The 11,743-nt window shown below is 41.7% G+C and overlaps 1 protein-coding gene across 1 annotated transcript; it reads left to right on the plus strand.

The window, feature by feature from the left end:
* Positions 1-965: 965 nt before the first annotated feature.
* Positions 966-8,077, plus strand: LOC113689101 (uncharacterized). Its single transcript, XM_072049858.1, has 6 exons — positions 966-1,212; positions 1,303-1,739; positions 2,493-3,409; positions 3,668-4,315; positions 4,597-4,655; positions 5,118-8,077. The coding sequence occupies exons 1-6, from the start codon at positions 966-968 to the stop codon at positions 8,075-8,077; spliced, it is 5,268 nt and encodes a 1,755-aa protein (XP_071905959.1).
* Positions 8,078-11,743: the final 3,666 nt, after the last annotated feature.

Raw genomic sequence — 11,743 nt, forward strand, 5'->3', positions numbered from 1 at the left:
TGGGTTCTCGATTGGACGAAAGTAAGGGATCCGGCTTTCAAGACTATACGGTTTGACTTCATTCCGTTAGCAAGCACCAGTGGGTTGGTTAGGTACATTCCACAACGAGTTATGAGACAGTTTGGGTACCCGCAGAGAGTGCCAACCATACAAGAAGTGGGAGGCATCGAACTCAATACAATCACTAAGTGCCGGACTATGGTGTTGGAAGCTTGGGGGAATTTGTGTAGTTTGGACAACCTGCATTTGGACCAAGTGAATAAAGAAGAGCCTAGCATCGTCTTGGAGTACAACGAATGGATCAAATCAATGATGGAACAAGGAAGAGAAAGGATACCGTTGGTTACCGTTGGTCTTGAAGAGCAGAATGGGAAACTAAGGAAAGAATTAGAGGAGCATCAGTTGCAGATCATGGTGCCCGATCAAGCATTGGAAGACGCCCGCACACAATTGAGGAAAGAGGCAAGGAAGACCGAGAAGTTGGAAAAGGCATTGAGTGCATTTGATAAAATCCAAGATGAAATTCGAAAGCTTAGTATTGGGAGTTCTAGGGAATCCCAACACACTAGACTAGCCAGGCATGAAGATTTTGTAAGAATGGTCGGCCGAACCATCAATGAAGTTGTAAAGAAGGACTGAGTTTATCCGTATTTTAATGAGAATTCCTGCTTTTATATTCACTTACAGGTTTGAAAATGGGATTTTACCCCGAAGGCTTGCATCATGCTAGGCCTACCCTTGGCACAAAAGGGCCCCCCAAATAGGACATGCATCCGAATTGTTCAAATAATTACTAACTCATGTCTTTTTCTTTTTCTCTTTTGAATAAATTGCAGAAATTCAATAATGATTGGTTTATCTAAAGCAGTCTTTTGCCTTCTCAGGTAAAATTTTTCAAAATAGCTTTTCGGAAAAGCCCCATTATTACGCGATCCCGAAGTAGAGCCCAAAGGAATCGTGTAAACATGAATATTCAACCAGAATCATCCGATAAGACTACAGCGACTACACAGCCGGAAGTCACGAGTCCTGGAGTCCAGTTGGCCGAGTTACTTGCTAAGTTTGGGGAAATGGCCTCTGAAATGGCCGCCCAAAAGAAATTAATAGATGAGCTTGTCAGTAGCGGGGTACAGCCGGAGCTTCCACACGTAATACAACTGCAATCTGAACCCTTTGTTATTCCTACAGTTCAAACTACTGTTCCCATGCAAGGTCCACCCGAAGGGACTTTCACCTACCCCACCGTTCATCTGCCATACACTTACCCTCCTAATCCTTCATTTTTCCCTACTCATATGCAAGGCCCACAACCTCAAGTCACTGCAAATATACCACATGAGACACAAGCTTTTTATTACCCCACCACTGAGCCTTATCTGCCAGACCATTTTATTCAAACCAAACCAGAGGTGGGAGGATCCTCTGCTCCCATTGATGTGAAGTTATTAAAGCGCCTGGACCGTTTCGATGAATTCATGAGGAAGAGTCAGGTGCTGAACAAGCAAGGAGTTTTGGATTACGATGAGCTGTGTCTCTTTCCGAATGTGCAACTGCCTGAGGGGTTCAAAACTCCTAAGTTTAACAAATACGATGGGATGGGTAATCCCAAGACGCACCTCCGACTATTTGCAAACAAATTGGGAAAGCCTGTGGACGATGAAAACTTGCCTCTAAGGTTGTTCCCTGAAAGTCTGGAAGGGGACGCACTTGACTGGTATTCAAATCTGAAACCTGAAGACGTAAGAACCTGGATTGACTTGTCCAAGGCTTTCGTAAGGCAATATGAGTATAATTGTGAGTTGGCACCGACTAGAACCACATTGGAAGGAACTAAAAGAAAACCCTCCGAAGATCATAAGACTTATGCAAAGAGGTGGAGAAGGATAGCTGCCAAGGTGGAGCCTCCAATGACCGAGGAAGAAATCATCCGTACTTTCATCAAGGCCCATGATCCTCCATACTTTGAAGAGATTTTCCGTATGACCGGATGTTCATTCGCGGCAATTGTAAATAAACTTGAAGAATTTGACGACTTTGTACGAGCCGGAAAAATTGTTAATGTATCCGCCCTGAAATCGCAAGTGGAAGCTTTGCAAGGGCGAGGAAGCAGTGAAAAGAAACCACAATTCAAAAAGAAAGAAGGAGATACAACCTTTGTTTGGAACCACAACCCCTCACCCAGACCCCGATACCAACACGACCCAGCCTACCAGCAACCTTACCCTTACTACTATTCAAGCCCAAACCCTGTATATACTACCAACATCCACCACCCTCGACCTCGCCCAAACTATACTAACCCACCTTCAGCCCCTTTTCAAATTTCTCAACCAAATCCACCCCAAAACCGACCTCGACCTCCATTTAACCCAAGATTTCCTCCTCCAAATAGACCTGCTTACAACTATCCTCAACCCACTGAACCCTACAACCGACCCCCAAGCCGTACTTTTACCAATTTAGGTAGGCCTTTAGACCAACTGTACGACCAGTTAAGGGCCTCCGGAAAAATTGGTACAGTACCACCTCCTACCTATCCGTATGGCATGCCCGCTTGGTATAACCCGCAAGCTGTTTGCGCATATCATTCGGGGGCACCTGGGCATGCAACTTTGGATTGCAAGACGCTAAAGCATAAAGTTCAGGATATGGTTGAGTCTGGAGAAATCGTGATCAGAAAGAGGGAGCCGCAAGGGCCAAACGTAAATCAAAACCCCTTACCAGAGCATGTTGGGGTTATTATGGACGATGCGGAGTACGAGGAACAAATCGAGAAATTGGCAATAGAAGCTGAAGTGTTTGGGGTCACGGACCAACCGTTTGTCACAGAGTTGCCATTCGAAGAAGATAACAAGCCTTTTGTCTTAGATCTCACGCCAGCGGAGAATGAAGCTTTGAAACCAGTAGTCATCGAATTCCCGAAGCAGGAGCCCGTATTAAGTCTGCAACAAGTGCCGTGGAATTACGATGAGCCTAGCATACAGATCGGGGAAAATTCAACTGCAAAGAAAGAGGTGTCAGTGGTTACCAGATCGGGGAAGACTGTAAGTCCATTTGAAACTACTATTCCGATTCAAGCTAATTCCGAACCACCCATTAAGCCAACAATCACCGAGAAAGAAGCCGTGGATTTCCTTAAACGACTTCAGAGAAGTGAATACAACATAGTGGAAAAGCTAAGCAAATCACCTGCCCAGATAACCATGTTGGACCTACTTTTCTCTTCAGACGTGCATAGGGATGCATTGATCGACGTATTAACAAGAGCTCAAATTCTGAGGGACATTTCTGTTGATAATTTTTCAAACGTGGTGGGGAGCGTGTTATTCAACAAGCAAATTGCTTTTTCTGATGATGAATTGCCGACGGCAGGCATCGGACATAATAGGGCGTTGTACATAACCGTGAGGTGCAACGGGAAAATGCTGCCAAAAGTATTAATCGATAATGGATCCGCACTGAATATTTGTCCTTGGAGTACCTTAGAAAAACTAGGATTGCAAGACATCAAGCTGAGGCCTTCAGGGACTATCGTTCGAGGGTTTGATGGAGCGCAGAGGGAGCCAATAGGAGAGGCAGATTTAGTAATCGAGATGGGGCCCGCCCAATTTCAAATAACTTGCCAAGTAATGCACTTCCCGAGCATTTACAATATTTTACTTGGAAGGCCATGGATTCACAAGTCGGGGGCTGTGCCGTCTTCGTTGCATCAATTGCTCAAGTTTGTGGTAAATGACAAACTAATCATTATCTTTGCTGAAGAGGACTGCCTGGTGATCACCGATTCTGGAGTTAAAGAGGAGGGTAGTCAAAGTGTTACCATGTCCCCTCACAGCACATCCGATATAGTCTCCGTAAGTTGGATAACCACGGAGGAACAAACTCTCTCAAAGGCCAGTGTAATGATGGCCAGAGAAATGATTCGTGGAGGATACAAATTCGACAAGGGGTTGGGGCGTGAACTGCAAGGGATCTTGAAGCCAGTGGAGATTATGGAAAAAAGGGATATGTTTGGTTTGGGTTTCCGGCCAACCACCAAGGACATCAAAGAGATGAAGGAGCGTAAAAGAGCAGAAAAAGAGGGCCGACAAAGGGTTTTTGACATTCCACCGTTACGGTATACCTTTCCACGGCCAACTGAGATAATCACAGCAGAGGGTAATTCAACTGAAGAAATCGAGGATAGTTTGTCCCAATTGTTCATTGGGGCAACATTTGAAGATGATTTCCCGAGCGAGGCCGAATTTCCTGACATCCCTGAGGGGTCTATTTCTAATTGGACTGCCGAGTTCCTGCCTGTTCAGAAGGAGTTTCGGTAAATCTAGGGGGTTTGTCATTCATATGGATTCATGGAAAAGTACTTTTGCATCTGTAAATAGTTAATGAAAGCATCTTTACTTTTGGCTAAAATTTGCATATGTAAATATTGTTTCCGTTTGCTTTCTTTTGTTTTGCTTTCAATCAAAGGTTTTATGAAAATGCACAAGTTGTTCTTGTCATGTTGTTGTTTATTCGTTTGTTTATATTCATATTGTTTGTTCATTTGTTTGTTGTATGTCTATCTGCTTATTGTCCCACATTCGTTAATTCTTTCAGATGGCCAAAAATAAAACTGTTTGACCCGTTGGATATTACTATTCTGGAATTCGATAATGGCAATCTCTATATCACTCACGACTTGGAGGTCTGTGAATCCGAACTCCAAAGCGAGAGTGATAATGAGGAGGTATTCGATTCTTTTGCAAAGGACCTTGAACAATATGAGGAAAAACCAAAACCGAACCTGGAAGAGACAGAAAAGGTTAACATTGGCACTGAGGATGAGGTTAAGGAGGTGCAAATAAGTATTCATTTGAATGAGAGGCAGCAGAAGGAAATGCTTGAATTCTTGACTATGTTCCAAGATGTATTTGCGTGGTCCTATGACGACATGACTGGCATTTCAACTGATGTGGTGGTGCATAGATTACCCACAAACCCTTCTTTTCCACCCGTAAAACAAAAATCCCGAAAATTCAAACCAGATATGAGCCTCAAAATAAAAGAGCAAATTGAAAAACAACTCAAAACCAACATTATCATTGTTTCCCATTACCCAATTTGGCTTTCAAACCCAGTCCCTGTTCCAAAAAAGAGTGGAGAGGTGAGAGTTTGTGTTGACTATAGAGACCTTAATAAAGCCAGTCCTAAAGATGATTTTCCTCTACCAAATATTCACATTCTCTTAGACAATACTGCCGGACATGAGATTGAAACCTTTTGCGATTGTTTTGCTGGCTACCACCAAATTTTGATGGCAGAAGAGGATAGGGAGAAAACTGCTTTCATTACCCCTTGGGGCACATTTTGCTACCGAGTGATGCCTTTCGGTTTAAAGAATGCCGGAGCAACATATCAGAGGACCATGACAACCCTATTTCATGATATGATCCACCGAGAAATGGAGGTCTACGTGGATGACATTATAATCAAGTCTAAAAGGGCAGAGGACCACTTGGTTGATCTGAAGAAATTATTCGAGAGGTTGCGGAAGTACAATTTAAAGCTAAATCCTGCGAAATGCGCCTTCGGAGCACCTGCGGGTAAGCTGTTGGGATTCATTGTTAGCAAGAAGGGCATAGAAATAGATCCGGCGAAAATCAAAGCAATTCGAGACATGCCAGTGCCAAAAACTCAGAAGGACGTGAAAAGCTTTTTAGGGAAGATCAATTTTATCGGGAGGTTCATTGGCCAACTAACTGCCACATGCGAGCCGTTGTTCAAATTATTGAGGAAGAACGTGCCGTTGTATTGGAACGAGGAGTGCCAACAGGCTTTTGACAAGATTAAAGATTATTTGTTGCATCCACCAGTCTTAGTGCCACCCAAACCGGGCCGGCCTTTGATTATGTATTTATCCGTGCTTGAAGGAGCAGTTGGGTGTGTCCTCGGGCAGCACGATGACTCTGGAAGGAAAGAACAAGCCATTTACTATCTAAGCAAGAAGTTCACGCAGTACGAGACTAATTATTCATTCATTGAGAAAAGCTGCTGTGCATTGGCCTGGGCAGCCCAGAAGTTGAGACACTATCTGTTGAGCCATACCACGTATCTTATTTCCCGGTCTGATCCTTTGAAGTATCTTTTGGAGAAGCCGATGTTGACTGGGCGTCTGGCGAAATGGCAGATAATTCTCTCAGAGTTCGATATTGTTTTCACTTCACAGAAAGCTGTCAAGGGGCAAGCTATAGCTGATCATTTGGCGGAAAATCCAAGAGATGATGATTATCAACCACTCCGTACTTATTTCCCTGACGAGAGGGTCCTATTTGTAGGCGCTGCAGATGATATAAGTGAACAAAGTTCTGAATGGAGGCTTTTCTTCGATGGAGCTTCGAATTCTCTCGGAGCTGGAATTGGAGCTGTTCTGGTTTCACCCGAAGGGAAACATTACCCTGCCGCTGCCAAATTGCAATTCGCTTGCACGAATAACATGGCTGAGTATGAAGCCTGCATTTTTGGTCTCAAAATGGCGTTAGAAATGGAAATCAAAGAGTTGATAGCTTGCAGTGATTCAGATTTGCTCGTACACCAGACTTTGAAGCAGTGGATAACCAAGGATTCGAAAATTCTTCCTTACCATTGTAGTTTGCTCACTTTGGCCAAGCAATTTCAAAATTTAGAGTTCAGACATCTCCCGCGAGCCCGTAATGCATTTGCTGATGCCTTGGTCACTCTAGCCTCTATGATCCAGTATCCAGACGAATTGAAAATCGAACCAATCCAAATTCAACTTCAAGATAAACCTGCCCACTGTTGGGTCGCAGACGAGTCCTCTGATACCATGCCTTGGTATAAGGATATTAAGGAATTTCTCAAAACGGGGTCTTACCCTCAGCATGCTAGTTCAAAGGATAAGAGTTTTTTGCGCAGAATGGTTTCCAAGTTTTTCTTAAGTGGAGAAGTGTTGTACAAAAGAACCTCAGATTTGAACCTTTTAAGGTGCATTGATGAGGATGAAGCTCAGTATATGATGAAAGAAGTGCACAGTGGTGTTTGTGGACCTCACATGAATGGCCATTTGCTGGCGAAGAAAATCATGAGAACCGGATACTTCTGGCTTACCATGGAGCATGATTGTATAGACTTTGTCCGGAGATGTATAAAATGCCAAATGCACGGTGACATTATACGCGCTCCACCCACTGAGTTGCATAGCATGACCGCCCCGTGGCCCTGTTCAATGTGGGGTATGGACGTAATTGGCATGATTGACCCGCCTGCTTCAAATGGGCATCGATTTATATTGGTGGCAATCGAGTACTTTACCAAATGGGTTGAAGCGGAGTCATTCAAACATGTAACGAAGAAAGTAGTGGCCAATTTCTTGAGAGATCACATCATTTGTCGCTTCGGAGTACCCGAGACGCTGATTACAGATAATGCCAAAAATCTGAACAATGACATGGTAGATGGACTATGTGAGCAGTTCAAAATCAGACACCGTAATTCTGCTATTTATAGGCCTCAGATGAATGGAGCCGTGGAAGCTGCGAACAAAAATTTGAAGAAGATTATACGCAAAATGACTGAAAGGCATCGTGATTGGCATGAGAAGCTGCCTTATGCACTAATGGCATATCGGACTTCTATCCGAACATCAACTGGGGCAACGCCGTATTCACTTATGTATGGAATGGAAGCTGTCTTGCCAGCTGAGGTTGAGATCCCGTCGCTACGAATCCTTATGGAAGCTAAGTTGGAGGAGGCTGACTGGTTGAAGCAGCGACATGAGCAATTAACTTCGATCGATGAAAGGAGATTCAACGCTATCTGTCATGGTCAATGCTATCAGAAGCGGGTGGCCCGGGCTTATAACAAAAAAGTCCATCGGCGGGCATTCGAAGAAGGTGATAAAGTACTAAAGCGGATTTTGTCAATGCAAGAAGAAGCTAAAGGCAAATTTGCTCCAAATTGGCAAGGGCCATTCATTGTCCAAAAGGTATTACCTGGCGGAACGCTCATCTTGGCGGAAATGGATGGACGGGCATTCCCTCAACCCATCAACTCAGATATGTGCAAAAAGTTTTTCATTTGATCATGCAAATTTTCTTAAGAAATTCATGCAAATGGCGAAATACAAGTCAGGCCATTTTCTTTTACACTAAAAAATATTTTATCCCTACTTGTCCCCTTTGAGCCACCAGAATTGACAAATTTTCATTTGACAGCCCCTGGGAATTGCAAACCCCACACTGGGGCAAAGTTATTTTGAAAGAGAGATGAAAAGAAAAGAAAGCAGAAAACCCCACACTGGGGCAAAATTTAGTTTTAAAGAAAAATGCAAAAGTGAGGAAAAATGCAATGAAAGAATGCAAAAGAGAAAATCCAATTAAACTGGGGCAGATTTTCCTCGGTTTCATTTCAAAATGGTGCAATCTCAGCTCATTTCACACCTCTTATCAAAATCTGCTTTTAAGCCTGAACTTTTCTTGAGAACACCCCACCTGACCTCGTTACAAAAGCCCAAAGTCCTGGCTTTCGTCACTTGCTGCATTTCTACTAGAAAATTTGTTAACCAACTGGCAGGTGATGTCCGTAATGCCTTCGCCCAATTTCTCAAGGGAAGTGCATTTTACTGATGCTAGAATCTTTAATGCATATTTCTGAGTCAACTGTGGTCAAGAGATTTCGTTGTTCTTTAGGTGAAAACCTGAAAGGGCGCCTCAATTAACAAAAAAAAAAAAAAAAAAAAACAAAATCAATCAAAAAGGGGTGGGGGCAACCTTGGTGAAAACCCGAAAGGGCGCCAAGGTCGGTTTTTCGCAACGGATGAGCACGATAAGGGACAGCTGGTGACCTGGTTCATTTAGACTTTTCCTCATGTTTGTGATATTTCTGCCAGTATCGAATTCCGAAACAGATATACCCCAAGTTTCGAATATAACATTGTTTGGCCAAACTTGTACAAACATTCTTTTACAAAATGTACTCTTATAAATCTTTTGGTTCCTCTCAATTCAATTATTTGTGTTCGACTGTTTGTGATTGTTTGTATTCTTTTGGATTCTCATTTTTGCCTGACATAGGAAATTCATTTTGCATATATCATTGTTTCATATGACATTTTCATGCATCATTCTTTCACCATTGAATTCGTACGAATGATAAACCCTAAGGTTTGTTCAAAGATGGGGAATTCGGTCATCTATCGCAGTGGTTAAAAGTAACACGACTGCTACACGGATTTGGGTGAAGTAGTAAACACGTGCTTATCAGTCTCAGAATCTGAAAGGTTTCAAAGTTGCAAGCTCGACTAAGGTGTACGCCGCAAACTAGAGGCAAAAGCATCACAAGACTCATGTTTACACGATTCTCAAGGCTAATCGGATCAAATGATGGTGGCGAGTCCATTACCACTTTTTCTTTTCTTGCAGGAACATTACAAATATTCTATTTCTCGCACTTAAATCAACGTCAGAACTGGCTCCCCAATAAGCAACGGTGAAGTGATAAAGTTGTTGACGAAGTTTGAGCATAAAGAACGACATCAGTTATCGTTTCAGTCACAAAAATCAAAACTCCCTTTTGCTGCAAAAGTGTGAACTACTTTCAGGTAAAACTCAATTTATTGTTTAAACATCTCCAGTGAAGTCCCGTTTAAATTCTGTTCGGGTCAGTCCCGTTTAAATTCTGTTCGGGTCAGTCCCGTTTAAATTCCTGTTCGGGTCAGTCCCGTTTAAATTCTGTTCGGGTCAGTCCCGTTTAAATTCCTGTTCGGGTCAGTCCCGTTTAAATTCCTGTTCGGGTCAGTCCCGTTTAATTCCTGTTCGGGTCAGTCCCGTTTAAATTTCTGTTCGGGTCAGTCCCGTTTTAAATTCCTGTTCGGGTCAGTCCCGTTTAAATTGCTGTTCGGGTCAGTCCTGTTTAAATTCCTGTTCGGGTCAGTCCCGTTTTAAATTTCTGTTCGGGTCAGTCCCGTTTTAAATTTCTGTTCGGGCCAGCCCCGTTTAATTTCTGTTCGGGTCAGTCCCGTTTAAATTTCTGTTCGGGTCAGTCCCGTTTTAAATTCCTGTTCGGGTCAGTCCCGTTTTATTTTTCATGTTCGGGTCAGTCCCGTGTTATAATTCCTTTTCGTGAGAATCTTTTGCAGCCCAATAACACAGGTAAGTATTTGGTGTCTACTTCTTTGTCTCAAGTTTTTTCAAAACTCAGACAAAGAGGGGCAAACTGTAGACACCAAATTTTGAATAATTCTATGTAGCATCTATTTCATGATTTTCATTTTAGATTGCTTGCATTTTAGTTCGTTATTGTGTGTTTTGCACTATTAGTTGTTATGATATTTTAGTTTTATTCATTTTCGCCCTTTTAGTTGACCTATTTCATTTGCTATTTATTCTTATTCACTTTTAGTTTTAGTTTTTAGTTTTAGCTTTTAAGTTTAAGATTAGCATAGAGTTTTTTTTAGAAAAAGAAAAAAAAAGAAAAGAAAACATCAAAAAATATGTTTTAATCATGTTGTTTTTATTCAATGCTTTCTCGAAGGGAAAATGAAAATGAAAATTATAGGAAAAAGGAGAAAAGAGAAAAATTAAAGAAAAAGAGGAAAAAGAAGAAAAATTCAAAAATATAGGCTTTAGTTGGATTGGAAAAATGAAAAAAAGAGAAAAGGAAAATTTGTTCACAAAAAATATGTTTATTTCTTTTAAATTCAGCTTTTTGGCATTTTATTTTATTAAGTTATTTAAAAAAAAAAAAGTGAAAAATGAGAAAAATGGAAAAATGGAAAATTGCATTTTTGTTGTTTTTAGTTTATTTTTATCTAATGTTAATTAAGTTGTTTTCATCATTAATTATTATTGTTTTATTATTATCATTTTTGTTGTTTAATTAATTAATTAGTTAAAAAAAATATATAAAAAAAAATAAATAAATACCACCGCATGCACGCTGCAATTTTTTTGGCAGCGTGCAAAGGACAATTTCAGCAGAGCCATCGGATGGCTGGATGGAAAGGGAAGGATAAACCCTTCATCCTCACCATTCGAGAGAGGGTTTTATAGATTGGAGTTCCATATAAAAGGTAACAAGAAGCAGCAGCCGCAGGAAGAGGGTTAGAGAGAAAGGAACAGCTGCAAAATCTGGGGAGAGAAGGGAGTGAACGGCAGAACTGAGAGCAAGAGGGAAAAGGGGCAGAGCTAGGAAGAAAGAGGGAGGACAATCGAGAGAGAGAGCTAGTGGGGAGAGAGTGGAACGGCTAAGGAAAACTGAGAAGAGAGAGACAAAGGTTGTCGGCTGTAGACTAAAGGGAAAAATCAGAAACAAGCAAAAGAAAGGAAAGAAAAAGGCTAAGAAATCAACGAGAGTGTTCGTCGGCAGGAGAGCTAGAAGGAGAACCGAGGAAGGAGGATACGGGTAAAAAAGAAAGGACGAAACCAGGAGGGTCTTCAGAGACAAACCTCTGTTCGTTTTCTTTGAACTCAAATCTGCCCAAGAATCCATCATCAGGTAATCATAACTCCATTTCTTATTCATTCTAATTCCTGAACGAAGTAGCATACATGAAATCTGTGCCTTTTGGGTTTTTATTGCTTGGCATTTCGATGGATAATTTTATCTGGAATGGGAGATTTGAGGCACTAATTTCATGATGTTGTGAGGATTTTTGATGGGGATGTGATTCTTATGGGATTTGATCGTGGGTCATGTGAATCTGGTTTGAATGTTTGCCAGTACTTTTGAGATTGAATCTGTTGTTGTT

Source organism: Coffea arabica, chromosome 5c (genome assembly GCF_036785885.1).
Source record: "Coffea arabica cultivar ET-39 chromosome 5c, Coffea Arabica ET-39 HiFi, whole genome shotgun sequence".
NCBI lineage: Eukaryota > Viridiplantae > Streptophyta > Magnoliopsida > Gentianales > Rubiaceae > Coffea > Coffea arabica.

What these genes read in the sequence shown, in the direction of transcription:
- LOC113689101 (XM_072049858.1), top strand. Translation starts at nt 966, where the DNA reads ATGAATATTCAACCAGAATCATCCGATAAGACTACAGCGACTACACAG. An exon ending in CCTGTTCAGAAGGAGTTTCG is followed by an intron (nt 4,316 to 4,596) that starts GTAAATCTAGGG and finishes TAATTCTTTCAG; the next exon opens with ATGGCCAAAAATAAAACTGT. An exon ending in TATTCTGGAATTCGATAATG is followed by an intron (nt 4,656 to 5,117) that starts GCAATCTCTATA and finishes TTTCAAACCCAG; the next exon opens with TCCCTGTTCCAAAAAAGAGT.